The sequence below is a fragment of the Tetrahymena thermophila genome, assembly GCF_000189635.1.
Source record: "Tetrahymena thermophila SB210 genomic scaffold scf_8254803, whole genome shotgun sequence".
In the NCBI taxonomy this organism is placed as follows: domain Eukaryota; phylum Ciliophora; class Oligohymenophorea; order Hymenostomatida; family Tetrahymenidae; genus Tetrahymena; species Tetrahymena thermophila.
This window is the reverse complement of record NW_002476559.1, coordinates 2,140,951-2,151,669: the sequence shown is the minus strand read 5'-3', so window position 1 is coordinate 2,151,669 and position 10,719 is coordinate 2,140,951. Positions and strand designations below refer to the sequence as shown.

Genomic DNA, 10,719 nt, shown 5'->3' with positions numbered 1-10,719 from the left:
CTCAGCTTGGGAAGTTACTTTCATTTTTTAATAAACTTTTTTAATCTTATTATTACTAGTATTCGCCTTAGACGTTTATACGACCTAAAATATATGTATTAAGTTTGGCAGATGATTAAAAATTTTAATTTATTTTTTATTGTTTGTTAGTTTCTTTAATTTTTTTATTTATTTCTTTGTAGGAATCTATTGAATTTTATCTGAGCTACAAGCTCTATTACTTAAGTTATTAAAGCTCTTTTTATCTGTTTTCTATCATTTTTTTTAAATATTCTTTCTTCTAAGACTCATCTCTATTGATGCTATTATCCACTTGTTCTGAATTTACAAATCCACTCTGCACGAATTCATGTTAATTAGTCATTTTTTTATCAGAGTTAGCTTTAGGATTAAAATCATGAGTTAATATAGGAGATCCGAACTAAGTTTTAGTGTTTTAAGAGTAAAAATTTTGTTACGTTTAAAAATTATTCAATCTCTCAGACATAAAGTTAATTACTTTATTGGGTTAGCAAAGAAATTTTTATTAACTACTGCTTTAATTAAATTCAGCTCTGTTATTTATTTTTGTTAAATTAAAGTTATCTAGATGTTTTGTTTAATTCAGATTTTCCTATTGGGTGTAACTAGGTATATAAACACCTAAATTATTTGGATTTCTTAAATCTTAAGGCTATATAAGATTATCTGCAGTAGCTTGCCTTTTGTAGCCTTTATACTATAGTGAGTTGAGTATATTATTGCTTGTAGGTGGTATATTAAAATTTCTGGTTTAATTAAAGCTATTTTAGGGCTATAAACATGTCTTTTCATTCATTTAGCTCTATGAAATCATATTTTTTTAAAAAGTATTAGACATCGCTAACCCATTTTGTTCTAATAAATCTGTAGGCTTACATGATTAAGAGCAGGCTCTTTGAACTTTATTATCTATTATTGCATCATATTTTTATTATTTATTTTATTAAGAAAAATTATAAGGATAGCTATTGTTGCCTGAGCTCTAAGTAGAAATAGAAGTAAAGGAATTCAAATTATAAAGAGTCTATGCATTTTTAGGACTACTTAACATTTAAGAACTTTTTAGGCTGCTGTTGTCAGAAAATTAAAACGCACTTTTTTGTTGTTACAATTGGGTAGGTAGACTGGTTGTTTTTTCTCGAATTTCAGGAGTATTTGCATCTCCGTTAATAAAATAATCATTAGAATTTTATCTCTATGGTATAAAGTATTTCGAACCTTAAGATTACAAAGAAATCTGCTCATATATTGGAAAGTCTATTTTAACAGTTTGGCATTAGTTATTCAGCATAGGACTATGAGCCTTAAATACATCTTTATACAAATATTTGTCTGCCTCCATTTTAACGCAAGTAATTTAAATTAGATAAATAACTGTGTTTAATTTTTAATAGCGTTGCTTTAGTATTTTTTGATAATCTCTTTATTTCTAATTATTGATAATATTTTTTAAATAATTAATTACTTTTTATTTTTTTAGTTGGAACAAACAATCTAGTTAGCTAGCATTGAAATTCTATGTTTATTCGTTTGCCCACTCACTAATACAACTAGCGTTTTTTTTAATTTGTCATTTATTTTGTTTAATATCAATTTTTACCATACAATCTTTTAAGCTTAAAAAGACCAAACTAAATCAAGTTATTCTTTTGTGCTTGCTTATGTTTCATCTATGCATTTTCTATTATTTTTTTATTTACTTACAGAATTGAATTTATATATATGACATGTAAAATAAAAATATATTTAAATATTTTTTAATTACTCATAATTTATGATTTACTTCATTAAATTCAAGTAAATTGTGTTACCAAATAAGATGAGAATAAATGCGTTATGGACAAAGCAGCATAGAACTAATTAAGTATTTATAAATAGAGTATTGATTATAACAATTTTTCTATTTGATATCAGGTTCGGAACTATAAATTCGATTCTAACTAAATAAATTATAACAAAAATATAAATAAAAATACAGAGAGAAGGATACCATTAAATTTCAACAAAAATTATTTTTCTCATTTATAACTGAAATAAGAAGTTGCATTTTTGGCATATTATCTAAAAATAAATCAGTTAGTAACATTTTTACTGTTTCTATTTTGAATTAAATTTGATTAATTATTAACATATTTATGAGTACCATTGAGATGTTATAGATAATTATTGCTATTTTTTGATAGATAAATTAAGAAAGATCAAATAGTTGTTTGGTTACTTGATATCTTTATTACTTATAGATTGTTATTATATTACCACTATTAACTCACTATTTTTTTTCAAAATATTTTTCTATCCTTAAAAAAATTTTATTATACTCCTGCTTCCATTTAAATCACACAAAGAATTTATCTAATTACATATTTTAACCAAAAATACATCTTTTATGATAATTAATTTGACATTCACACTATCACTTTTTAAATTGTCAAATTTTGAATTTTTATAAATTAAATTTCCTTTATGCAAGTATGAATATCTTGAATTAGGAATTTCACTAAGAAGATTTTGATGAAGAAAATCACTAATAATAAATGAAATTAGACCCAGAGCATTTGCTTTACAGCGCTCTGTCTCTGCTTAATTATGATTTTTAGGAGTAAAGCAAGTTATTAAATATTAAAATTGGACCTGGAACTTTTGATGCAGATTGCCCTAAAGCTTTTTACAACATCCTTAAGTTTTTAATATGTAAGCTAGTTACTGATTCAAGCGAAACTGTTGATTTATTGCTTTTTTATCCACCGCGCAACCCAAAAGACACTATTAATTTTAAACAGGAGGCCTATAAATTGCTTTAGACTTTACAAAAAAGACATATATTACCTCAAAGTCTTTTCCTTTCGAAGTAAATTAAACAACTAATTATAACAATAATATTAATAACCTAGCAAAAATTATTCTTGAAATGGATTCAAAATTAATTATTTTTTTTAAAAGGATTGTATTAGACGAAGTAAAAGGTTTAAAATGCGTCCAGTTTTTAAGATTTCTTGCTGAGTTCGCTCTAAAAAATGAATTCATTTAAACATTTCCTTAAAGTTAGATGAAGGTTTTTAATATAAACTTGAGAAATGATAAAAAAACAGACCATTAATTGCATTTGGTGGACGAACTCTATCCAACTATTTCAATATTGAATACATAAAAGGAATAAATGTACTCTCTTGAAGAAATTCAAGAGTAAAATAGCATTCTCAGATCGCATTTGGAAATAGAATATGATAAAATTCAAAAGAAGATGATGAACTACTCTGGAAATACTTAAGAAGTGTAAGTACTTGCTGAAAAAATAAATAAATCATATCAAAAGTAAAGAGAAATTAATTTGAGGCTAAAAGATTATCTAGTAAATGAGCATGATGTACCAGAAAAACTGCTAAGTGACTTAAGAAAACTAGATAGAATGCCATAAATCGACCTTATAAAATAAACTATAAGTGAGCTTTAAGAAATTGAAAGAGGAATTTCTGATAGGAATTTTAAAGAAAGATATTAATAATTTTTAAGTGAGTTTTTGTAAGTAGATCAAACTAATGTGATAAACAAAAGCTTGATCCATGCTGGCGATTAAGAAATGGATCCATTATAATAAAATTTAGGATTAATAAAATTAGAAAACTATTTTGAATCGTACAAAAACACATTGAAAAATACAGATAAAAATATTTAAAACCTTAAAACAGAATAATTTTTAACTTATCAATCATCTTTGCTAGATAAACTATAAGGAATAAAATAAAGATAGTCAAAGCTCACTAAATGTTTAATTGAATTAAAATAAAATTGCTAAGAAGAGCTATGAATAATGAAGTATCTACTTATCCATCAATAAATCAATCAATCACATAAATGAAATTTAAATTACAATTGTCTAATTTTTTTTGTGGTAATAAAAATGTATTTTTATTTAGTTTAAACTTCATTTAAAAATTCAATAATAATAAAGATAAATAATTAAAATATATCTTCATCACTTAATGGACTTTTTTTATGCTTAACATAAATAAATATAAAAGTATTACATTTTACCTAAAATTAGTTTTTAGAATTTTATTTTACAAATTATTATTGGGGTAAATTCAATTTTTATTTATTTCTTTTTAAAGTTAAATTCTTTTGCTAAATTAATGAACTAATAAAAGTTACTTAAATTGTTTTTTTAGCACCTAGTTACTTTTTTTTTACTGTATTATATTATATAAGATTTAAATAAGTACAAAGATTTATAAAATATATAGAGGCATTTAATATTTTTTTATCTAAAAAAGTTATTAAAGTTTTATTTTTTTACTTGTATATTTTTGTTTTTTATATATGAATTAATTTATTTGTTTACTTAGATAGATCATAAATGTTAATTATTTGTTTATATGTGTTTGCTAATAGTTTTTTTACTCAGTTTTAACTGTGTCTTGTATAACTTACATACTAGTTAAAATTACTAATACAAAATCTTTTTGCTTTTGATGCAAAGCTCTTTTTTTGTGATTATTTTTAGTTATTTGGAGAAATTTCTGGTATTGCTTCAGGTCTTCTTCCTACTTTTTCATTAATCTTAACTGACCAACACCATATAGGTGTTTTTTCATGATGATTTTTAATGTGATTACAAAGACCGCTTAAATTTTTATACTATTTATCTAAACTGCACATGCAATGAGTTTATCTATTAGGCTTATCTTATTATTATATGGGTTCACCTAGTCTTTTATAATAATCAACAACAACTTTACGAATGAAACCAATAACTTTTGAGATGTTAGGGTCTGATTACTTTTAATTAAGTCGATCGAAGTCTGGGAAATAAGGTCTTAAAATCTTGCACAGATAAGTGACTACTTTTTGGACATTTTCAAGATCAAAGACATTCTATGTCAATTAATAGTTTTAAACTAAAATTTATTCAATTTTTGTTTTATTGGAGATGGTTTTGTTTGGTTGATGACTAGTATATTAAGTTAATTTTAATTTAGAATTTATTCCATTAGTTTAAATGAATTAAGATTCAGGGAATTCATCATCTTATTTGTAAGTTTTTAGTTGATTTTCTTTAATTGATTGTTCATGATAATTTGTAATCTCTAGTTACTTTTATATATTTTAATAACTAAGGTAATCATCGAAATTATTAAAAATTCTAGAAGTCATATTTTTACCATTTAACACCTAACAATTTTGAGAATTTATATGAAAATTTGTATTAATATTAGTTATTTCTTCAGAAATTTAGCTATTATTAATATTTTCATATAAATTTTATGGGCAGTGCTCTAAAGATGAATATTATTATTAAGGGTATTGATTATTTATTTATTGTAATTAAATATTTTGATCAGAAAATAACTATTAATTTTAATTTTTTTAAGTAGTATTTTCAGTTTAATTGTTAATTATTTATGGTGTAATTTTAATTTATTAATTGATAATTTAATTGTTATTTTAAATCAGATTATCCTCATTAAGCGAACCAATACACATACATTAGATTTCATAATAGTTTATACCTTCTTAGTTGATCTTATCATCATTATATTGCAAATTTTTTTCTTCTTCTTATATTTCTTAAAATTTGCATAAAAATTAATCTGGATTTTTGTGGCTATCCTAAGATATTGGTAGACCACTCATGACAGAATTAAAAATATTATCTTAGGTACAATCAAAAATTTAGTTAGAGATTATTATTTTATTAGGATAATTACTATCTGAGTTTTAAGTAGGCGTTTAATCAAGAAGAAAAAAATTTTATTGGTATTCCCCATTAAAATTATGATCTTAAGAACAGGTTTTTTTGTTGCTCGAGCCATAGATGCTATTATTATCTTAGTAATAATCCTCATCCTAATAGTCTCTTTGCTTATCCATATCGTTAGATAAAGAGTTTTATTAGTAAAGTTTAAATTCTTAAAAACTTTCTGTCTAGCAGTGAATATTATCAGTCTGTTATTACACTGTTTATAATATATCAAAAGTATCCTCGCAGCAATCCATTTAGCTCAATCTGTTAGTATTTTTTTGTTATTTTGTTTATTTATTTTTGATTTACTCTTATTTGAAAAAATTAAAACTAAAAACTACTATCAAAAATTAATCATTAGGAGCAATATAAGAATGCATATGCCTTGTGTTTAAAATTAGATATATTATTCCATCAATTAAATAACAATTATCATTCATTATATTAAATATACATAAGTTAATTCATTAACTTGTTAATTTATTGTGTTAAATGTTATTTTTTTGTACCAAATTTAGCTCTTATTGAATTAGTTTGAAAATAATTTGTGATGTCATTAAATAAGAAATTGTGTATATAATTGAATAAATAAATTATAAAATTTATAATACTAAATTCAGAGCCAGCTACTAAAAATAATGACGTAATCATTTTATTAAAAAAAAGAGAAAAACTAAAAATGACCTCTTTAAGTTATTTATTTTCCTTCATACTAAAAACTCAAAAATCAATGGGAAATTTAAAAATTAATTGTTCTATGCATATCAGCAATTATAGCCTTCTAAATATTAACTATGTTTACCTTTTTTTAATTTTGTAATAATTAATCTATTTATATTATATTTCTTGCTAGCATATATATACATACATGCATACAAGCTTATTTTTATAAAAACAAACAAAAAATAAATAAAAATAGAGCATTAATGAAAATAAATAGCATAAATTAAATGCATTTTTATTAATTATCATAAATGCAATTATAATAGCCTTAAAACTTTTTTATCGTATCTCGATTTTTTTTATTTTAAACAAGCATCAATTTTAGGAATTTCTTTATTAGGTCTGCCTACTTGAAATGAAAGCTTGAGTTACCAACACCACACAGGAGTATTATTGTGTTGTTTTTTAATATGATTATGCAAGCTGCTCAGTTTTGTAAACTTTGCGTTCAGGCTACACATGCAGTGGCATTGTTCATTCATATAATTTTTATTGTCTTTTCTGCATTCTTTTTCAAAATTTTTTGGTGCTTTTGCTTAATCTTTTATCAATTTTTAGTAATGAATGATTATCGGCTAGCGAATTTCATTAATTATGTCTTCAATTTTTTTGTTATCTTTCAACTGTCTGTGCAGTTGCTTAAAGTTTTTATATTCATTTGAGTATTTTTAGCACGTTTACAAAACAAAATCTTGTAAAATTTAAATTTCATTAGACTCTGATCCATTTTTATTATAGTCTTAATCAGCAATTAATTGTTCCTCAACCTTAACTTCTTTAGTATTTTCATTACAATTTGATTAGATGATATTCTATTCATTTTTTTCTTCTAGCTTACAAGCATTTAAGTTTAAGCTATGACTATTCGTAGTATTATTTACCATTTATCCCAACAAGGCATATTCGTCTATCTAAAAATTCATTTCAAATTTGTTGAAAATGTTATAAAAATGTTATTTTTAGTCGAATTAAAATTGATTTAATTGGCTTTGATTATTTTCTTAATCATTTAAGTCTTCTTATTTGATCTGAATATCCATATTTTCGATTTTAATATGTTCTTGTTGTCGTAGAGTAGTATCTTAAGTGTGCTGGGTATCATGAATAATATTTTCCATATTCGTATTATTTTGTGCTTTTATTTTATTTAGATGATAAAGTTTATTTTATTATATAATCAATTTTACCCAAAAATTAGATTTTTTTTTCGTATTATTTGTTGCTTACTTCTTTTTTTTAATCTTTTTATTGATTCATAGAAGCAATAGTAGCGGCGTCTTAGGTTAATACTTCAAATTTTATTTACTTTTGAGGTATATAGTTCTTATTATTAGATAATTGAAAAAAATGTGTATTTTGAGAGGTGCGTGGAATAGAGAGCAATAACTTCTAATAACTTTATAACTATAAACAATCTATCATTTAAGTATTTTACCAAACAGTAAGTTATTTCCACTCCAAAATACAATATTAGTTTACTTTTATGTTAATAAAAATATTAACTATTTTAGATTAATTGAATTTTAATCTATTTTCTTAAATTACTTAACTTTTATTTTTGTTAAGCTCAATAAATGATGTTTTTAAAAAAATATAAAGAAGACATTTTAATTAAATCTAATAGTTGCAACAAGAACTGAAAATATCTATCAACCACATATAATTTTTATAAGCAACCACATTTGTTTTCTCTTTTAAATTTTTGAAGATTATTCATTGATTTGATTCACCATTCATGAATTCATATGTCTTTATCATTCAACTCAAATTTATTTGTTATCACAATGAGAAGTAATAAAAACGAATAGTTATAAATAAATTAAATAAAAAACTAATAAGTAATTATCGTTTTTTAAATAATTCTTAATACATATAATAGACAAACCTAATTGTTTTCATTATATATTTTTTTATATTAATAAATTTCTTTAAAAAAATATTTTAATAATTTTAATTAAAACTCTTAAATCTGTAAATTAATTAAATAAAAAATGAATCAACAAAATTATTAAAAACTATTTAAAATATGTAGAAAGGTACATTCATTATTTTGTTTAAGTGTATAAAAATATTAAAATACAATCTTGTTTATTTTACTATAATATTTATTTTTTTTTACTTTAATTCTTAATAGAAATCTAAATTAAATTTAATCTAAAAAATTAAATAAACTAAAATAGACAATCAATCTATATTTCAGTTGAAGTGAAAGTTAATTGAAACATTTGTAATAAAATACTGAAAACTCTTACGAATCAAGTGAGGATCCTTTTAATAAAAGATTAATTTGATAAGTTTTCAAAAAAGAATGCGTACTTTGATATAAATTTGTATTAATCAATTAATTTATTTATTAAAATGCAAATAGATATTTTAAAAAATTGATTTTATTTATTTTGAATAAAAGTATGTATTTCATAAGTAATATAATTAGAAGATAAGTAAGTAATTTTGATACAATAAATAAAAATTTGAAAAAATGTTTAATAGTATTTGATAAATAATTAGTGATTATTATAAAATAATTCAAAATTAGTAATTTCCATCATATTAATAATGCCAAAGCCATATTTCTGGTAAAAAAGAATGCTTATTTTATATATGTTTTTATAAATTTTTTTTTTATTCATAATGTTTGCTGCAAAAGCACATAAATTATGTTGATGGTTGTGGTGGTAATGAATTTAAAGCTTAAGTATAATCAATTAAAATTTTTCTCATATTTTGCTTGTTTTCAATAGATAAAGTTTAGATTTTGAGTTAATTTATTTCAATATAATTCTAAATTTATCCATTTAAATTAATTTATCTCTTAAATAATAGGTTTTAGTCAATATTTATTGTTGTATTATTTTAATTCTGATTATTATTTTCGCTTTAGTGATTGTTATTATTGATGTTTATTTAATTGGATTAATTTTAAATATATGAAAAATGATCAATTTAATTTATAGTGCTGGAGTTTGCTTGTTAATTATCCTCATTCTATTCACTATTGGAATCCCATTAATTTAATTCAATATTCATGATTTCTTAATATTGCATTTCATTATTTTATAAGATAGATGGAAAATTATTAAGTTATTAATTATTATTCTAATTTTAAGATTAAAAAGTTTATGTATTTTGATGATTTTAAGGAAAATTATCTAAATCAATAGAATGTTATATTATACTATACTATTTTTAATCTTTGTAAATTTTAGGATCTTCATCATCAAGATAAAGCCAATGATTATTTTATTATTCCTATGTATCTTATTAATTTAAATACTCATTATCTTCTCTTTAGACACTAAATACTTCAATACTGCCCTGATTAAATCCATAAATATGATCAAAAACAAGATTAGGTTCATAATTATAATTTATCTTATTTTAAGAGTTTTTTTCCAGATTTTTGTCGAATTAATTGTTGTCTTATGTGGCTTAATACTGATCTATCTATTCTTAATAATAACTTCCAGTATATTATTATTCAAGATCATTAAATATTTAATTATTATTTTTCTCATCATCACGATAATTTTCATAAGAAATGAAGTTGATACTATTGCCTTTCTACATTTTACAAGAAGTATGGTTTTATTTTAATATTTTAATGTGGCCTAACTCGTTAAACACAGTAAAATTTGTTGGTTTATATTTATAAAAATGAAGGAAGCTAAATAATTTATTATCTTTCTACTATTTATTTTTCTTTACTTGCTTGTTTTATATTTTTTATTATTTGATAATAAAGCATTAAAAAATAGATAATGAAAATTGATTTTTAAGTGGATTTTCTATCTATCTATCTTTCTACATTTTTTTGGTTCATTAATGTTTAAATATACATTTTTCCTAAAGAAAAATTCTAAACAAACATTCTGATTTCAAAATTAATTTTCATTATCATAATCGAGATACACACTTACTCATTTTTCACTCTCAATAATCATATATTTTTTATTTAGAGATAAATGTACACAATAATTAGAGAAGTCTTGATATATGCCTTATTAAAATAATTAATATATTTAAAAGTTAAACTCATTTGTAACCAATCTCAAATAAGTGCTTTCAAAAACTAGTAAAAGTAATTATTTTTTTATTAAATATTGAGAGGCTGTAAGGCTTATTTTTTTATTTTTTATATAGAATTTTATATCTAAAATCTTAATTAACATATAGTGAATTTTGAATTCTTTTTATTTTAATTATTATTGTTTCAAAATTTTCAAAAATATTAACAA

General features: G+C 22.0%; 5 protein-coding genes across 5 annotated transcripts; 1 reads left to right on the top strand and 4 right to left on the bottom strand. All coding sequences in view use genetic code 6, as the record gives it.

Annotated features, from left to right (window-relative positions):
- Position 1: 1 nt before the first annotated feature.
- TTHERM_00024310 (hypothetical protein) lies at positions 2-1,495 on the bottom strand (the record flags this gene model as incomplete). Its single annotated transcript, XM_001008517.2, has 1 exon — positions 2-1,495. The coding sequence occupies exon 1, from the start codon at positions 1,361-1,363 to the stop codon at positions 2-4; it is 1,362 nt and encodes a 453-aa protein (XP_001008517.2). The 5' UTR covers positions 1,364-1,495.
- Positions 1,496-2,492: 997 nt separating this feature from the next.
- Positions 2,493-3,826, top strand: TTHERM_00024300 (hypothetical protein; the record flags this gene model as incomplete). Its single annotated transcript, XM_001008516.1, has 2 exons — positions 2,493-2,869; positions 2,962-3,826. 2 exons carry the CDS (start codon positions 2,493-2,495, stop codon positions 3,824-3,826), a joined length of 1,242 nt encoding a protein of 413 aa, XP_001008516.1.
- A 593-nt stretch (positions 3,827-4,419) lies between these two features.
- Positions 4,420-6,075, bottom strand: TTHERM_00024290 (hypothetical protein; the record flags this gene model as incomplete). The annotated part of the gene is made up of 1 exon (XM_001008515.2): positions 4,420-6,075. The coding sequence occupies exon 1, from the start codon at positions 6,013-6,015 to the stop codon at positions 4,420-4,422; it is 1,596 nt and encodes a 531-aa protein (XP_001008515.2). The 5' UTR covers positions 6,016-6,075.
- A 654-nt stretch (positions 6,076-6,729) lies between these two features.
- Positions 6,730-8,143, bottom strand: TTHERM_00024280 (hypothetical protein; the record flags this gene model as incomplete). The annotated part of the gene is made up of 2 exons (XM_001008514.3): positions 6,730-7,619; positions 7,672-8,143. The coding sequence occupies 2 exons, from the start codon at positions 8,141-8,143 to the stop codon at positions 6,730-6,732; spliced, it is 1,362 nt and encodes a 453-aa protein (XP_001008514.2).
- An 867-nt stretch (positions 8,144-9,010) lies between these two features.
- TTHERM_00024270 (hypothetical protein) lies at positions 9,011-10,216 on the bottom strand (the record flags this gene model as incomplete). The annotated part of the gene is made up of 1 exon (XM_001008513.2): positions 9,011-10,216. Exon 1 carries the CDS (start codon positions 10,049-10,051, stop codon positions 9,011-9,013), a length of 1,041 nt encoding a protein of 346 aa, XP_001008513.1. The 5' UTR covers positions 10,052-10,216.
- Positions 10,217-10,719: the final 503 nt, after the last annotated feature.